Here is a 20,418-nt window from a genome sequence, read left to right as displayed (position 1 = left end):
AATATACTTGGAGAAAATCAAGTAATGAATATTTTAGGAATTAGGTATACAAAATATATGTAAATTGTGAGAAATTTCAATAAATAAAAATTCACGAGATATAGGCGGTAAAATTAGTATATCATGTGCCAGAGCGTAATGACGATTAAAATGATTATTCAATAAAAACATTATTATTTATTAATTATTACGTACATACGAAAGTATGGCTCCCCATCCCCATACGTACGATATACATATATTTTGTACTAAAATGAAACGCTGATTTTGAATTTATCATTAGATTTGTTCTGTAATGTTTCATTAAATTAACAAATAATTGTCGACTCAACTAGCAATAAATGCGTACAGTTATAGGACAGGTATATTTAATATATGCGATAAATAAAATATAATATTCAATTTTCACAGCATCGCGGTTGGTTTTTGGGGTCCTTCGGCTTAAGAAATTTATGGAAGGAACACGAAATTCACAAAAAAATAGTTTAATCGTAATCGCGAAAAATTTAGGTCTCTAGTAATAACACATTAAAACTAAATATCAGACTAATAAAAGAATCATAAAGATTCACTAATTAATACTTCAAGTCTTATTATCGTAAACATAATTTAAATTTAAATTTTAGTATTTAAAAAATCTTAAATAACTCCCTTTTTGATAATTATACAATATGATTAAATTGAATCCGGCAAAATTAATGTTTTAACTATAATTAGATTTTAATAATATTTTTCATATAAATAAAGTTGAAATCATCGACATTATGCTTTAAGTAGGTCAATAACAACACAAAGGTGACCTTCGCGTCACTCTCGCATTAAAAAAACAAACAACTTGCATTAAAATAATTCGAATTAGAGATAAATATTTTAAAAATAGACAAAGAGGTGAATGACATTTGTTATTTTTAATGAAGCATAACCTTGAATTGTCTGGATGCATCTAGAAATATTTAAAAAAAATACCAGTAGTAATGCGACTTCGGTCGTAAACGGGCGAATAAATTCTTTTGTTACATTTTTCTCCAATAAGTGTTCTTTATAATAATATCCGTTTCGATGTTTTTAATTATAAAGTGATAGTGTAATTGAGTGTATGTGTTAGAATTAAGTAGTGTATAATTCAAATTAGTGTTTGTTACTATGCAAAGCACGCGATGTGCAACCGACGCGTACCTTCCCCCGCCGGCCTCGCGGGGGAAGGGGCGCCGATTGACGCCGATATTTACAATTCTAGGCATCATGCGGTCGAAAAGGTAATGTCTTTCTAATTTTATATGTAACCCTTTGTGCTAGAAACTCGACAATTGGTCGACATCGTATTCAAAGCGTTGCACTCAAAACTTGAAATGCATTTATTGGCTTTGTGTTGGAGCTAATTTTGCCAATTTAAATTTATTAATGGTAAAAAAACTTCCGGTAAACACATTTTAGTAATATTCAATTTTTAACTTATGCAAATAACTCAATAACAAGTTTATTGTAAAATTTTTAATCGGAATATGGTCGTTTCGCGTGGTGTTAAGACCATTAATTGACACCGATAATTTACGGTGTCAATTAAACTCATTTTTTCCTTCGAAGGGTATCTATATTTTTATCATATGGGATTATATGCTCTAATTGTGCATAATTGTTACTTAATATTGTGTGTCTGTTAAAAGAGCGAGATGCAAGCAGAGCTCGCTATTTCGCTCGCACTATTCAAACCAGCGATTGACAACTATCGACAACTCAAATAATAATATTAGTCTTTTCGAGCTAGTAAGTTATTAACGGAATTAGTAATCTGTGTTTTAATTATTTAAAAATACATATATTGATTTATTTTTACAAATTATTCATATAATTAATTAATTCCTAAAATATTCATTACTTGATTTTCTCCAAGTATTTTTGCGCTCTTATGACGTGCTCTCTTTTGTCAAACGCTCATATGACTATCTGCGCATTTGACGCACGCTATTTTGTTACAGCGCTACTTTGGTAAACGCTCTTATGACGCAGCGTTTATAATGCAGCGCTCTTTTGACGCACGCCCATTTGTCCGCGCTCATTTGTGACGCCTAAATAAACATATCTTTTATTTTAAAATAAAAATATTAAATATTCTGAGCGAAATTGTTTTGAGCCACACAGTTCACGCACACAATAACAAACCGGAATCCTTATCCCGAGCGTACTCTACAGTAGTTAAAAAAATAATCTTATATTAAAGTTATACATTTTCGCTCTCTTTTATTTCACAATCTGTCTTGTAACAGTATTTTTTTTTGCTAAATAAGAACAAGGGGAAGATAATAGTACAATGTAAGATATACAATTAAATCTTTCATTACATGTGCTATTTATTTTTTAGTATATTTGTGGTTTAGTTTTGTCAGTAATGTTAGCCTTAATAGTATATATGTACATGATGTTATTAGTTAATTTGTAGAGTCTTTAGAATATATGTATACGCTTATGTCTACGTTTTTTGCATTTATTGACACTTATATGATTATAAATTTTATGGGCAATCATATCAAGTCATATCTCAGTGCCTTTTTGTGCTCAATTTAATATTAATATTAGATTTAACCCCTTTAAGAATAAAGTTACTAATTGCTAAGTCTAGTTTAATTGGTGAGTTTAACATTAAATTTATTTTATATCAAGTTAGAAATTATTTCTTTAAGTTTTTTTATATTATAGTAGTTATTATCGTTTTTTTAATTATTTTGTGTAGTATTTTTATTTTATATTGCTTTATTGTTCTAGTAGTTTCTGTCATTAAGAGGAAGGAAAAAAGATGTGCTTAGTGTAACTTCATTTGGTTTTTTTGACAGCATTTTTTTTGAGTTCTTTATGAACTTTGAGCCATTGCAACCATAATTGCATTATTGTATATTTTTATTTGTGCATTTTATTGGACACTCTTGAGTTAAATGTTCTTTTGGGCATTTAATGTATTTTGGGGTTTTGTAGCAGTCATTTTTTGTGTGTTCGAAATTCTGACACCTTATGCATTGTGGGAAATCCCTTTTAATATGGTTTTATAATTTTAGCAAATATATATGACATTTTATTATTTTTTTAAACTTATTTGTTATTATCAATTGTAAAACATGAAAAGCTTTAGTTTTATTTTAGATTTCCTAATGTTTGTAACTCAAATTACTTTGTGTCCATATTTTTTGATATCTTTTGAGATATTTTCTTGATATTGGTTTTTGAATGCATATTTTTTAGTACAACTCCAAAGCTTTTTTATAGTTTACTTATTTTTTAAAGTATCAAAACATGGGTGCATTTTACTCGGTTTGCTAATTGAAATTTGATACGCTCTATATTTATTTGTTTAATATACTATACACTACTTTTGCTCTTTTTCGAGGAAAGCTTTAAGTGACTAGTGATATTTTGAACTCTTTGGGTAAATATTGAAGGGATTTTTCCAATTTTTGACGTGTGTCTGGTATAGTGTTTTTATCAGTATAATTATACGTATCCTCTTCTTTTTTAATACCATTAAAAGAATTTGATGTTGATATCAGATTATTTATGCAAAATATTGAGATGTAAGTTTGCCTATTTGTTTTGTTTACTTAATTATTAGTTAAGTCTAGTGACGACCTTTGTATCTATTAAAATTGTTATCCATAATATTTTGCACGCATTGTAAACGACCGTGATGTTTTAATTCTGACTACTGACTTAAAATGTAGATTTTGTATCATATATTTATGTATCTAAGAATGATTAGAATTAAACTTAGAAAGCAAATAAATCTACCGTTTATTTAGTAACCACGTCTTATTTTTCTAAATAAAATACAAACTGTTTGCAGCATTAAATCTCTGCGGTCAATTATTTGTAGTCAGTGCCTCTTTTTATTAAAAAAACATGTGTTCTAATTTCATTCACGCTTAATCAAATTGGATTAGAGAAATGGAATAAACTTTTCACCAGTCTAGAGTCTAAGAAATAACGTGTGTCTGCTTTTGCATTCATAACTCTTAGTATCCGTTATGAAATTTTAGTTATCACTGTTGAAATAAATATTATTATAATTGCAAATAATTTTTTTTATTCGGTTCATTATTTAAGCCCTTTAAATAGAAAATTTAATTGCAAGCTTTGGGTTATAATTAGCTGTGTTATATATCACTTAACATTATTTTAAGTTACTAGCGGATGTTGTAAAAATCATTTCAAGTTATATATTTCACTATTTTGGGTTACAGAACTAACAAGTATTTGCTACTTGCAAAACAAGTATATTCGTTACGCCTATTAGTAATTTAAGCGGATCAATAGTTTACTTAACATAGTTAGTTGATTTCTGTACAAATTTCATATAAAATAAACCGAAAAGTTCTAAGCCTATCTCGTGCCTAAAATACAAATTTCATTTGTCTGCTTTGCCTAATTAAAAAAAATAGGTAAAATTATTATTTATATAATAAAAAAACAAGTTTCTGTTCCAAATTATTGCATTGGTTAAATGATTTAGAGTTGGTAAAAGGCAAGCACCTCCTTTGTTTTGTAAAGCAAAAAGTAATGCAATTTTTTCTATAATACAAAAAAAGAAATTTAAAAATATATACGATTTTATTCTATAAAATAATTAACATTGTTATCCATAACGTTTCTCCATATACAAGGTATTTTTTTAAATTTCTCTTCTATAAAAATCATAAAATAATGCTACATGATTTTGGACATCTTTAAAAGAGGCAAAAAAATTATAGCTGAATAATTATAGATTTAAAATGATGATAATTAATTAGTGCAATTACAATATTCACCTGATTTTTTCCATAGTGATTTTGGACGTCTTTTGATTTTCACCAAAATAAATAGTCTTTTAGGCAGCTAATTGAGCATTGTCTAGGTTTTAGTGACTCATAATAAATCATTCTTATTACATCTCATCAAACAAAAAATACATTTTTTAATGTAAATACTACTCGAGGAGTAGAAACAAGTACGTGGTTTGTAAAAAGCTACTGTTTTTTCTTCGGATTGTTGTATACGTATGACCAATTTTGCATCACCAGTTACAATCCTTTTAAGAAATGATTCAGTATCATCTCTGGACAATAGAGACGAACAGATGATTATTCGCTGCTCGATAGCTATCAGGAAAAGTTCGTGTGGAACTCAAATTCTTTGCCTATGTTTTATTTCAAGTCTTTTAAGATTATATTTTACAGTTGACCAAGGAAAGCTAAGTTCTACGGATGTTTATTTAATGGTTTTACGACAATCTGATTCGACTAGCGACTTTAAAACCCTAATTTATTTACACCACCTTAGTATTTTTTAAGCTTTAATAAGTTTCCATACATTTCGCAGATATTATATATTATGTTTTTAATCATAACATAATATTTTAATCAACATAAACAACATGTCGTTTCAATTTTTGACCTTGACATTTAAAAATAATATTCTGAGAACAGTACTAGCCAAGCTTCAAAATAAAATTAACTGCGATGTGTTAATTCTAAGACAGTCGGCGACAAAATGGTTTTAAAGGATCTCATTTAAAAATAATAATACTTCTTGTCGCTTTAAAAATAAAAAATTCAATAGCTAATTTTTCTTTATCTTTGCTTTTGACATGGAACACACGAGAGTTCATACAAACTCGCGCCAAGCGGAGCTACGCTGAGTACCGAAATAAACCGAGGAAGCAGCCGCTTTTCATAAGCTGTATTTTACAAAACTCGCGTTTAAAATTGTTCTGCAACATTGTGAGGGTTTGGAATTGACGTTAAATTAAAACTTCCACTGCAAACTGCAAGCGATAATATTAATGAAAAAATAATTAAGATCTTGTATACATACATATATATGAATCATATATATGTTTACCCAAATTATTTTTATCCACAACCATTCTAATTTAAACGCTACAGAATTCGTAACAAATTGACGTCACGACTGCGGATTTTGCCGCCGGCCAGATAGGACCCCACGGAGATTCGTCGGATTGCGGGGTTGGGGTTGCGGTGACGGTGGACGGATGGTCGTTGCCAGGGTGGCCGTGGCAGTAGTTGTAGTGTTATAAGTCGAGAAAAGTAATCCCAGTGACATATGTTGAGGCGAGCTGTCACTGAATACCAAGTAGATGTGGATCGAACGGAAAAGAGCTCCACACCCCAGGGTTAAACCGCGGTCGTGTCCGGGTTGAAGGACTAGTTTGTCAAATTAGCGGTCAGCTTATGTATGACTCAAACGTTCCATTGATACCTTTATATTTATGATTTTTTACTTTGCATAAATTAGAGCAAAGAGTTGTCAGAAGCTAGGCAGTTCAAAGTTCAAAATAGCTCAAAATCAATGTTATAGCTAGCTATCTGTATTTAATAAGCATATACAATTGATGTAGCACAAATAAATGGCATTACTAGTGTTATCAGACAGTAGCGGCTCGCGAGAATTCGTAGTGAAAGGGCTGCATCAATGATTTTTTTTCTTTTAATTCCGCTGGAGTAAGAAATAACTCATTATGCGGATGCAATTTCATAAATTAAAATTATAAATATATAAAAGTACATAAAATATTTATTATTAAATTTTAAAGAAAAATAAGAAGCATGTTAAATGAAAACAAAAATAGTTATTATATATTTATTATTTATTAAATCAACTTTATTTGGTAAAAATTGCATTAATTTATTTTGAAATTATTTCTAGTTGATTTTGGTAAATTATTAAAGGTTTTTTATTTTCGTTAGTCCTATTCTCCTAATTGTTGTCAGATTTTATTTTTTATTAATTTATTTTGATTACCAAAAGCACCATGTGAATCACATGTAACATGATGTATTTTTAAGCGGTGGGGTCCGTTCTTGCGCAAAGAGCTATTATTGTGTAAAAAATGCCCCATCAATCAATCGTTTGAAACTAGAAGTAGTGAGCACACAGCTTCCGCTCATAATGTGTTTAACAAAGAAATGATTAATCGCGATGTTTTTCAAAACGGGGAAACGCCACCGTGAAAAGCATTAAGCTCGGAAAATAAAATATGTCGGCATTATCGGAGAGTTTTCACTCTGCGTCGATAAGTGATTTATACACATTATGCATAGTAAATTATTTTTTCAGACACGTGCATATATATCAGTCGCCGATTTGAGTGAATGGATTTGTTACGAGTTAGGCTGAGTCATATTTAGTAATTTATGCGAAAAATAATCGTAGGTAATAATGGTACTCATGGGATCTCCCACAATTTTCAATAAATATGTATATAAACTTACCCTGATTCGTGTCAGCTGTGATACTTCTAGATTTAGTAATTTTCTATAATGAATTAATTGCTTTTTTGTCGACCATGATTTGTTTTTAATGCTCTTAATTTTATTGTGAATATCGTCAGTTTGTTTAATAAAGTTTTAAATTGCGGATATTTAGTTTTGTGCCACTGCTTTTTTATTTTATTTTTATTTTTAATTAATTTATTAATCGTTTAGGTGAGTTTAATATAATTATAGAGATTTTTACGCGTCGGTATTGATTATGTTTTAGCTTAATTATTAATAGCATATCTGTTGGGGCATAGTTCTGACGCCTAACCACTATACGGAACTCGACAATACTCTTGAAACCTTTCCAATCAGCATTGTTATAATTATAGACAATTTTATGGATAACCTCAGCCTTACCTTTCAGTATAAAAAAACGCAGGAATATGGTCCGAGGACAGATCCTAGATGCATTACCATTAACTAACGCAATATCTAAAATTAACGGTGTCATGTTAGTAATAGGGTAATGCGTTAGTGATTTTGTAAAATTTTAAGTCGCATTAAGCAGTTAAAAATGCGTTCGATTACCACCGAAACAATTCCAATGCACGTGTCTATCGTTGCGATCACCAAATATTTATTTAATAAAATAATAGCAATTTAATAATGACATCTAAATTCATTACGTATTTGAGATTAAATAACAAAACGCTCAATTCTTTGATGTGACTTCGTAGATATTATTTAATCAAGGGATCGTGTAGGTCGCAATGTTCAAAAGTTTAGTCATCTCTGGTCTATAAAACAGGCACGCCTTCTTGCTTAAAACAAAGAAGCGCGCTTCCCTAGCTCGTCGCTCATCCAGAAACGCTAAACGCGGCTAAGTTGCCAACCATGAAATTTTAACGCCGCCAACTAGCGCTGCTCAGTTTTTTGACAAGCGCTCGCATTCTTCGTATTAAATTTTAATCCCGCACGATGACGTACGAGCTTATTTGTCGAGCGGCGAAAGACGCTCTGTATTATTCACCAAAGGCGAAACTTCAAACGCCTCAACGCATTAAGTCTTTCGAGTTTATGTGTGACGTCACGGAGCTAAGTTCGCGCCGCAAACCAAATTTTTGCCCCGAGAAATGTAGCGGTTATACATATTTAAGTGGCGCAAGTTCAACAGCAAGTCGGTTGAAAACGCCTCTGCATGCGATTCAAAACTTACTCACGACCAATTGGAGAACTTTGGATGTCAGCCTCGTCCTTGACGTGTGGTCGCAAGATGTATCTACTCTACTTTCTGTCTAACGCTCTACTCATTTCAAATCAATTATATAGCTGGCGAGTTAGTTTATGTCTAGGGTTGGTTCGATCAAAGTTTGGTCTGAGCTCAGTACTGTGATATACCAAGAAATGCGCTTTTGCATAATTAATAAATTATCTGCCTAGTATCTTATCAGATGTTAAGGGTTGGTTGAACTACGAGCTTTATAAATAACAAATATTTAAACGCCACAAAAAAAATACATTAATTTTCGCTGTTTTAAAGTAAAAGTTTTACTATGAGTGTTCGCACTGCTAATAAATTATTCGGTTTTACTTAGAAGTTTTTCTTAATATTTTTAACACTTAGTACTTGCAATTCTATTTCCCCATAGTGGCTATAGTACTCCAAGTTGTCTTTAAAAATCAGATTGAACAGTTATCATATCAGTGATTGTGCTTCTGATTTCTCTACATTTTTAATTTCAAAAAATATATTTCTAATGAATCTTTAGACAATTTTTTAGTAAATCATAGTTAATCGTATATGCCAGCGTTTCTCAACCCTTTTTGGTCGCGTACCACTTGTTAGTACATTATGCTTAATTGTACAATTTCGATAAATTTGTTATTCTATTTGCATTATAATTTTTATAGGGTAACTATATTTCCCAGAACTCAATTTATTTAAGTTTAAAAAAAAATACTTTATAGGTTTTATTTTTTCTGATAACAATGAGACATATGAACTATACATATCACAATGTTTTTTTTTTAAATAAAAGGTGCCGAAGTTCATTACTTGTCGAAAGTAAAAACTAGGATATTTAAAGAAATATTTTTTTTTAAAACTAATTTTTATTAAAAAAAATTACATAGAATTAAATTTAATTATTTGTATAAAAAAAATGAAATGCGCCGCAGACAATTTTTTTCCAAAAATTACCGATATAAATAGAAAATAAATGTATATAAAATTAATTAAACACGGTAAATGTAAAAATTCTTCTGATGAAAACAATTTACACTTTCATTTTTACAAAATTACAGTAGCGCCGCAGGCAAAATTTTTGTTTTAAATATAATAATATTGAATGAAATTGTATTTAAAAATATTTTTATTACCGAAATTTTCTATTTATTATCGAAAATAATAGTTATGAAAGTGTTGCTTAAGATTATAATACATTGTTATCAAGTTATAAGTTTAATTTTTAAACAAATTTCACGAAAATATAAGCACAATAATATAAACAAAATAAATTTAGTGAGATTCTTGTGCTTGTTTTGAAGAACATAATTTTTTGAAATTTGGTTTAAAAAATGTGATCTACACATGCGTCCAATTTGTTTCGATACTTATTTTAAAAAAAACACATTAAGAAAAAGCTCTTTCTACTAATTCCGTACTAGTGAACGGTAATAAGAATTTGAGAGCTTTTTCAGAAAGTTCTTCATATTCTTTATCGATCTTTAACCAAAAATTAATTAGATTGTTTCGTTCCAATTTTACTTGTAAAGTTTTGTCACTTGATAAGTCTATTAAATTTTCTTTATCTTTTATTGATAACGATGAAGTTTTTTCTAAATTTTCTGCATAGAAGGGTTTGAAATCCAATTATTATCTTTGTTTTCGAGTTTTGTAAAATACTTCATGAAACGATTTTAATCCTGTTAAATGAACTAGTATATGTTCTCGTAAATCTTGAGACAATTTAACCTTATTTTTAACCAAAAAAGTATGTAGAGTTTCGAATACTTCCGGTTGATTCTTTTCGATACACTGTTTCTAAAAATCTAATTTCTTAATCATACGTTCAATTTTATCATTAACATTAAAGATCGTCATCGAGCTTTTCTGAAATTTAGGTAATTTATTTAAAAAAAAATTTCAGATAAATATGCAAGTGCCTGAATAAAATACAAATTAGATAATTTTGTAAAAAGATCAAAATGATTATCTTGAAAAAAATCTGTGCTTCTTGCCTTAGTTCAAATAAGCGGGTTAGCACCTTTTCGCAAAATAGCCATCTCACATTTTTAGGAAAAAGTAGAGAAGTATGAATACTCATCATATCTTCGCACATAACTTTAAAAATTCTTGAGTTTGTGGAGCTTTTCTTTATAAATGAACACTCTTTTCTTTATAATTAATACTCCTTAATACTATGGCATTACATATTGACTTATTTAATGTTAGCTACGAGGATCTGACCCAGTTTGTATCATTTAATTTTAATATTTTATAATTTTTTGTTATGTTTAAGTGTTGTTATATTTATGTATATATAGTTTTTTTTATGTTTTATAAATTTAAAATTTGTTTTCGACCATCGTGGCGCATTGGGGTAACCTGTTAGGCCACGATGGTCTTAATTTAATCTAAAAAATAATAAAATAATAAAATTAACAATATTCATCGCGTCGTTGAGAACGAGATTCAATTTTTCAAGAAGGCGCTTTGTTACTAGAAAAATATTATTAATTAAAATGATGAATTATAGGAAAAATACAATAATTGAAATGATATTTTTATGACTGATTTTTTTCTTACTTTTTATGTCCACCATTACTGATTATTTTTTGCATACCACCAACTATCCACTCGCGTATCACCAATGGTACGCGTACCACAGGTTGGGAACCGCTGGTATATGGTATTATAATAGCAAGAAATGATAATTAAAAAATATATTTTTATGCATTTATATTCACAAATATTTTATTCAATTTTTATTTTACACACTCAGGTCGGAATAGCGTAGTCTGTAAGTTCTCGACTGGTAACCCAAAAACCACAGGTTCGAGTCCTTGCAGCAGACTCAAATTTTTATTTATAAATATGCGCTATTAATTAAGACTGTCACCAGCTGGAAAATTATATTTATTGCGTGGACAATAATTTATTATTATGGGTATAGATATCAACGATGTCACACCTTAAAATACTATAAAAGTATTTCGCGAGACCATGGAAATTACGACAAAACTTTACTCAAATTTAAATAAAATGCCTAAGCACATATTGCTTTAATTCTGTTTACCCTATTCCAATGTCATTATTTTTAGCTCTACAGATTTAGATTTATTTAATTTTGTAGGTGTTATATTTTATATATGTATACTTTTTGTATCATTCAATTTATATTTCTCCTTTATTTTATAAAAGCGTTTAATAAATTTTACATTAAATTTTACTATACTTAAGGATAATTTTTTAGTATTGTCTTTTAATACTTTTTACTTGAATGCGCTTTCGAGGTTATATTTTCCTATTCAAAAATATCTATAATACAAGTTGCTAATGTATTATTTTTATCATTTTAATGTTGGTCCTGATTTTTCCTGAGTAATTGTATAATCAGTGAATTTTCCACTCGACAAACTTTCAGTCGGTGAACTTTCCGGATACATTGGATCGGTTTTAGACAATGTATCAATGAATGAAAAGTACATTGGACGTGAATGTCTTATTAAGCCACTACATCCAGAACTAGTACTTTGCTTTCTACTTTGAATAAACGATAGCTTAACCGAATTCGCACTAAGCAAAGCTACGCCGAATCAACCGAGACGAACCCTTAGAACACTTAAAAAAAACTGTTTTTCAGTTTAATCGTTCGGTCTGGTTCAGCTAAAACATTTACCTAAATTCTTTGAGTTACAAAGAGAAATAAAGATTACGATTTGCTTCATTGTCATTACAAAATTTTAAAATAAAACTTTTATTATCTTTAGTTGCTCTTCGAATTCTTTTCTTAAAAAAAATGTTTTTTTTTACTTTTTAAATTTTTGGTTAGAGCTATATAGTCCAGACAAATAAGGGCTTAACCTCGGAATGAAAGATAACAAGCTGAAATTTTGCACAGACCTTTGTTTTGGCGTTCTAAAGATAGGGTGAAAAGTCTCATAAGATATCGTGTCTGCTAATCAAGATGTTAAAGGTCAAAGGTCATAAAAACCGTTTTTTTGCAAATATCTCGCCTCCTTTGCGTCGCATGTCATTAGAAATTTCACAAAACTTATAGAAAATAAAATTTTCTATAAGTTTGTTATAATTTATTTATTCGTATGGTTAATGGTTTTCGAGATATAGCGCGGGGAGTGGGAAGTGCGCATCCGTTTATAGGATAACGCTATGTAAACTACGCAGCCAGAGTTACCTACACATTCTTCCACAGTTTCATAGGAAACATCGCAAATTTTTATATGCTGAATGAACCCATCTAAAGCAATATAACTTTCAATCTCCATATCTTCAAAAATCATCATCAATAATGCAAAAAGGAATAGCGTATGGCCTCTGATACTTCTTGCAAAAGCGTGACCATCCAACATTTTGTCGACAGAATTCGAAGCATAAATTGTACTGAGAGCTTCCTTGATTCCGCTTCCATTCATTATATACCCTATGCATCCAATAAAAGACATAAGCATATGAAAGCCTCCTAGTTTCACAACTACTCTGGACAAGTCTGAGCTAGCATCTTAAGCTGCTACGATTTCACGTGCTTTTATGTACAACGGCTGATCAAAAGTTATTAAGCATGTTCTTTGTTCATGTTTCTTGGCAGTGTTTATAGCACACTGTAATGTAGTGTAAACTGTGTCCATATTACTCACAGGATGATGAATAAAAGTAAGAAACAGAATCCGAGAAGTTACAAAGTTCTCATTGTTTTTTGTAAGTTGTTCAATAGATCCATTCCACCCTGGCAACGGTGAGATATTTTTCCACTTTCCGTACTTCCACAACAAATCAACTACATTAAATATTTGTTCGGTTAGTTCTTCTACACTAAAAGGGGTATATGTGATAGTGCTGCTAACTCCTTTGCACTTGGTTTTGTTGTAAATTTCTTTATGCGGTCATCAGATATAACTTCAGATTTTAGAGTTATTATTTTTATCATTCCCATTATATAAACAGTATTATAGCCATCAAGAGTATAAATATTTTTCTGCATTATCTGCTGTATACTGTACTAAGGCACTTGACTATGATGGTTGATTACGAGGCTGTGGGTGATAAACAGCTGAAATTTAACATTTTACAATATCACTATATGAAGCGAAAAAACCTAAACTTGACAAAACATCCAAAAGTCTTTTTGGATGTTTGGCCTATCTGTATTTTTTCTATGAAGAAATACAGATAGGCCTATTAATAACTGCGAAGAAAAGGACCGTTTTCGTATGGAAGTCATTATAGCATGACTTATAGCTGTGTATTTCGTTTTAAAATGCCCCGTCTTTCCTTTTCTGTTCTTTATAATAACTTCTTGCAGAAAATGTAATAAAGTTTTCGGAATTTCTTCATTAATATTTTATACGGGGGCGGATAAGACTTGGTCTCAACAACAGAAGATCGAATATCTTCTCTAATAATCGCCGCAGCAGCTTCCACTACGCGCAAGTGTTCTTCCTCCGAAGTGCCTTTTTTATTTTCATACCAAGCTATGGATAAAACTTAAGCTTGAGCATCGCGAAAAGAAAAAATAGCGAATGATCCAATCTTCGTTATAACTATAATATCAGTTAAATATGTTTCTCTTAATTTGGAAATTATCTTCTTATCATCTGGTACATACTCCGTAAGGACATCTCTCAACTCTTTCAATTTTTTCGCACAGATTTCTTGTCGAGCAATATTCCATTTTTAATTCCTAATAATATAATGAAGAAAGTAATAAAATTAGGGTTCAAACGACTTGCCGAGACCACTTTTCTCACGATTGTTTACTGTTTCAAAGCTTATACCAAGTTAAGCAGGTAGAAATACTCGCTGGATTCTATAAACGGATGTACGCCTCCCACTCTTCGCGCTATATCTTAAAAACTGTTAATGATACAAAACAAATATTTTAACCAAACTTGTAAAAAAATTTATGCTTTACAAGTTTTGTAGAGCATCTAATGACGTGCGACGCATAAAACGCGAGATATTTGCAAAAAAACAAATTTGTGACCTTTGACCTTTGATATCTTGATTAGCAGACACGATATTTTATGAGACTTTTCACCCTGTCCTTAGAACATCAAAACAAAGGTCTGTGCAAAATTTCAGCTTGTTATCTTTCATTCCGAGATTTAGCCTTTATTTCGCCTTATTTGACTGGACTAATAAAAATATAAATTGTTAACTTAACACAAATTAACAGAAATTATGAACAAATTAAAACAGAGGGATGTACACGTATTTTTTGTGACAGGTTGATGAAAAAGATAAAAATTATTCTTAAATAAATATATTATAAGTAAAAAGTATTCAAACTACTTTTATTGGAACAGTGGGAGAATATGTTAAAAACAGAACTACTACTCTACTCTAAGTATATTGCTAACATAGGCTGTTAGCAATAGACTAAGACTTATTTTCAAAAGATTTCGTAAAGGTTCATGATGAAACATATTTTACACGCTCCACAGTAAAATTGTATTTTGGTTTCAAGTCACTTAGATTATTATTTTTAGTAAGAGTATTATGCCTAGCGGTACTATTTTATTTTGTAGTAATTTTGCTATATGCATCTCATATAATTTTAATGCTAATTACATTTTAGTTATGTGTAATTTTAAGCATAGAATATTTTTAACGATAAACCTAAACTATGAAATGGACGAAGCTCTTGATGTTTTTGACTTCAGTTTAAAAATCTAGCATTAAATGTGGTCCTTTTTAAAATTAATCAAAGTACCTAAAAAATCTTAACTTGTTCATTTATCGACAGTGTGAACAGTGCATTACATGCGTAGGATACATCAGTGCCTAACAATGGTCTAACGGCCAGACCCTCGTCTGTCTTTATTAGAACGGGCCTATCTAATCTAGACAGCGAGAAGGTATGTTCTATCTAGGTAAGGATTGAACGAAAGCATATTGCGTTTTCACATCAACTTTTTCATATTCTTCCGGTTACGGCGCTCTCATAAAACGGCGGGTTGCATTCGCAATTTTTATTAGTTTCCAAGCGGTCTGTGTTTTGATATTGCTTTTCTACAATATTACCATACGTACTATATATGTGGGTCGCTATCGAAAAAATATTATTTTAGATGTTTATATTTGGGTATCTTATTTAATATTCTGTAGCTCATTTCTCAATAAACTGCTAAGCGTAATCGTATCGTTTTGAAAAAACACTTGCGTGTGACTCTTTACTTGCGTCGGGCTTTTATATCTGTATTTTACGGCTCCGACTGTTGAATCAAATCCATCATTTTTGTTGTTACGTATTTATATACTATTTAATCGATTAAAAATTCATGAAATAATAGTGATTTAAATTTACAGTAAATGGCTTCTATTTGTGTCATCTCAATTAATAGTAATAAATTATTGGTTTCGGTAAAGTTAAATATAGTGTGTATTTAACCAACTTTTATTATACTTTTATTTTTTTTTATAATTTGTTTCGTACAGAAGTTTTGCGGAGAACACTGAGGTGACTTTTGACATGATGTTTTTTTTATTGCAATATATAATATATTATACAAATTTCCCTACAAATTAAATTAAATCGTTGTGTTAAGTTTGCCAATCCCCATTTAAAGCATAATACAGTTACGTACAATATATATTTTTAATAAAGGTTATACAAGGTTATTTAATTAACATTTATTTTGGATACTTATCGCTTGTGTAATTATTGTACATATATAATATTCATTGTGATATTAATATTCCTTAGTCAAATAAAATAACATATATTAGCGCGACCTATATGTGTGTGCATTCGGAAAACTATATGATAAATATTTAATGCTTTCAAAGGGGACAAAGTGGGCTTCAAAAATACTATCCATTTTATTTGATGGTCATCAAATATCAAAGTTCACATCAAAGGTGAGCACAGAATGAGATTCAGGCGAAAAAAGGTCGAGGGACAAAGAGGACAATGGAAGTAGTTAGTTGGCGCAAAGGTAAACTTTGGGATGAACACTAAAGTTTGAGATGAATTTAAGAGCTTTCGCATAGTAATGCCGCCGCTAAATTAATCACCTGAGGATTCTCCCCTTGTACACGTTATTATTTTGTACGGAAAATATACCATTTCGCAAAAATATTTCTGACTTTTGCTCAGCTCCAAAGAACTACACACTATTATAATAATATTATAAATATTTAATATTTTGTAATACAGTGTGGTCCACCATTCGCTTTAATATTAAAAAAAATGTTGCGTTTTGAACTTATTTTAATAGGCCATAAAAATGATTGATTTGTATTGGTGCAGTTCAATAAGATTAAGATAAAAAGTCAGCCATATCTAATGAAAAATATAAACATGGGACATTGCTATGCCTTTGCGCCTCAAGATTCATTCACGAGATCAATGATTAAATTACAATGATGTAACAACTATTGCCAGATTTACATCGTCACTGTTACGATAGGTCGTAATGTATATAATAGGAGTTTTTAATATAAACAAAGATTTTATTTATCGTGGCATCTGCATTAATTAAAAATCGAAATATATCTTCTACTTAGACAGTTCGGTTTAAGTGTAGCTACACCGAATCGACCGAAACGACCCTTTAAAACCCAAAAATAGCAGCTGTTTTATTTACTAAATCCATCAAATAGTACTTGTATCGTATTTTAAAATATGTATTATACATATTATTCTATTACAAAAACAATTATATGTTAAAATAGTATAATTAAGGCTCTATTTTATAGTACATTACTAATATAACATTCATAATTGACAAAATTTCAAATATAGGATATTTGTTTCACTCAAACTTAAATTTAAATTTTCATAGGCTTTGTAATTTCATGGTTATTTAATGATACTTATTTTCTGCCATGTTCTATCTAGTACATATTTGATAATATTTGTGTAACTTTCAATGTGTACATTTATGTATATAACATTCATAATGCAGTATACAATTTTGGTTTTACGAGTAGTACTTTTTTATTTTTATTATGAATTAATTATATTTTGAAAATTATCTACATAAACTATTGTGGGTTTTAGTTAATATCAGTTAAGGTTATTTTTCATTATTCATAATTAAAACATATTGCTGTTAAAAAAAGTCGTTCTTAGTAGCACTAGTGTATATAATTCCTCGTTAAAAAGCTTCATTTAAAAAATCAAATTTTAAAAGAAATCTTTATTCAAACAAAACACGGTATGTTAGTAATCGAGAAGTAGAAATCGTCACCGACTTTCAAAAACGTGAACAAAGAACTTTTAAAAAATATTAAAAAAAAATATTTTTTTGATTGTTTTTTTTTTATTTAAAAATATAATGGCATTTATTAAATTGCACAGTCAAGATATTCTATTGCATGTAAAATGTCGAGCCGTCACCAGATAATATTTTTTTTTAGTACTACAGATTGTCATTCTGTAGAAATACATTCTTTGGCGAGCCTTATGTTTTTGAGTCTCTACTAAGATTATAGAGATATTTTATTACAACGCATTCTTTTAGTCAAAATGTAAAATGAAAAAGCGATTTTAACTAGACTCAGTTCATGTGTAGATCATTTAATTATTAATAAAGAAAAGTCGTTTTTTGATAGCGAATTAATTAATCCATGTATGATTGTTGTATATATTGTATATATTTATTGTCTTTCGACGACAACATTTGATTGAAGATCTAAGCACATTGTGAGTAACATCAATAGACAATTTATAGCAAAATAAATGATTAAGTAGTGTTTATTTTTAGTCTCAATCAGTAGTTCTCAAGCTTTTTTGCCTCTTGATTCAGTTTTTGCCAAGGGATCGTATATCAATTTTAAAGGTTGGTATAAATAATAACAGTAGATACCCAATTTTTAAAGACTTCTGTTAGCCTTTAACTTATTAGTTATGAAAGATTTATTGAAAAAAATATTCGGCTACTAATATTGCAATGTAATTGATTATTCAACAAATTATTTACCAGAATGTACCTTGTAGAAAATATCTTAGTCTGTCAATTATGTCAGCTATAAAATTTATTCGCTCTCGTGAACTTAATCATCGTCTGTTCCATATTTTTTTATTAGAAGTAAAGCAAACAATTCTGACTTCACAATTCATAAGTTTCATAGTATATGTAAGAAAAAATTTTATTGACTGTTTTAACTCAGAGGAGCAATCCTTCTTGTTTTTAAAACTTACCCTCAGATATTATAATCGAATAATATATGGCTTTGAAAATAAGCCTTTGCTACAGATTTATTAACATATTATACTACAAAGAAAAACAGTGCTCATATAAAAAACATACACTGCGTTTTTTATTATGTATTTTATTTTTTATATTGAGAATTTTTCAAGTTATTTTCCAATCTGAAGAGGCGCATTTAAAATATCGTTAATTTCATTGACACAATTCTAATTATTTTCACAAATGTCTTCGTTGGAAAATGATTAAAATCTATTAATCAAGTGATTGTCGAAAGCTTTAGCTTTTTCTCTATTGTCTCTGACCCATTTTCCAATATTAAGTCTGATTGGGGAAGACAATTGTTGAGGGTTATTATTATTATATTTTCTTTGTTACCTTTCAAAGCAAGTGTTCTCGTGTACTTTAATATTTTACGCAATATTAATATATTAAGCTGTGATAATTCTGAAAAGTGTTTTTAATTTTTTTTATTAATGTAACACAATTTCTCTAAAAATTAAAATATAAAAAATGCAATTACAAATTTTTTTTTCGTAAACGTAAAAAATGTAAAAAATAAATTTTATTGAATTTTAAGTAACTTATATAATATTATTTGTCTGTCATTATTAATATTACCAATAAAGATTAACACACAAATAAGCTACCCCCTTAATAAATATTTAAGCGACTGCAACTTTATTAGCGAAAAATAATACAATTAAAAATATAAGTGAGCAATTATTGAAGTTATTTGCTTTAATACAATGTTAATATATCTAAATTAAGACTAAAGTGTGCAAATATAATAAAATTCGCAACAAGATTTATTTATTATAAGCAATATTATGACCACTAACAAAAGTACTACCTACTAACTAACCTATAACATGATGTAGATAAGATTTTAAATATTAAAAGAAAGTCTCTAGTGAATGACTTTCTTCATGTTATTTTTATTTTTTGCTGGGAAAAATGAGGGAGAATATAATATACACAATTAAAAACTGCTTATTAGACAAATTTAATTTAAAAAATTATAATTATTTAATCCTTAAGAGGTGGTTTAATATTAGCATAATCGATTATGAAGCGCGAGATTTTTGTATTTAATTGAGTCAGAGAGTATGTTATCACATATAGATCTTTTATCAATATTAATATAAATGCTTAATGTAGAACTGTTATATTAATTAAAAAAAAATAGTATTTCACTTAACTTTTTTTTGTTGACATTGTATAATATTTAGAACTTAGGTAAACAGTACGTGTTTAATTCTAAAAAAGTCCTGTATGTGTTGGAGTATATTTATATATTGCACATAACACGTTAACACTGGCCGTTTCTGCACGACGCGAGGGGGATTTGCTGAAATCCGACCACTTTCTTTTACTTTTCCACCAGGTTATAAGTAATACGACGGCGGGGGGGCAGGATCGGAATAGACGAGGGAAAAAAGGATATCTTTCCGAGACGTGATGGATTAGAAGTGGCCATTACACGAAAAGCAAACACTACCTGCTCGGTTTTCCGCCTTTATTTAGAGCTCATAACGAGAGCGCAAAGTGTCCGATGCCGTGATTAAACCAAATTTCGCTCAATGTACATAAGTTTGGAAAACTTAAATGTTCATCAAGTCTCTGGAGATTTTTTTCGATTTTAGAAGTTAGGAGCTAAATGTCGAATACCGATACGGCAGTAACTAGTTTCGCTCTTTGATCAGTCATAAGGTGTACGTAACGGGACGTGTGGAAATTAGGTATCAGGAAATGCTTTCAGTGCCTAATGAAAAATAATATC

At 29.5% G+C, this 20,418-nt stretch overlaps 1 protein-coding gene across 1 annotated transcript in view; it reads left to right on the top strand.

Moving 5' to 3' along the window:
* The first annotated feature begins 1,157 nt into the window (after nucleotides 1-1,157).
* Nucleotides 1,158-20,418, top strand: part of LOC148236386 (uncharacterized) — a 311,981-nt gene continuing 292,720 nt past the window's right edge. The window contains exons 1-2 of the mRNA XM_088182811.1: nucleotides 1,158-1,172; nucleotides 1,238-1,256. Coding sequence (XP_088038937.1) covers nucleotides 1,158-1,172; nucleotides 1,238-1,256 — 34 coding nt within the window. The remainder of the gene's footprint in view (nucleotides 1,173-1,237; nucleotides 1,257-20,418) is intronic.

The sequence above is a fragment of the Plectrocnemia conspersa genome, unplaced genomic scaffold (assembly GCF_051122295.1).
Source record: "Plectrocnemia conspersa isolate PC_06_02 unplaced genomic scaffold, ASM5112229v1 ptg000003l, whole genome shotgun sequence".
Lineage (NCBI taxonomy): Eukaryota > Metazoa > Arthropoda > Insecta > Trichoptera > Polycentropodidae > Plectrocnemia > Plectrocnemia conspersa.
Note: the sequence above shows the minus strand (reverse complement) of the source record. Positions and strands in the feature narration are given on the sequence as shown.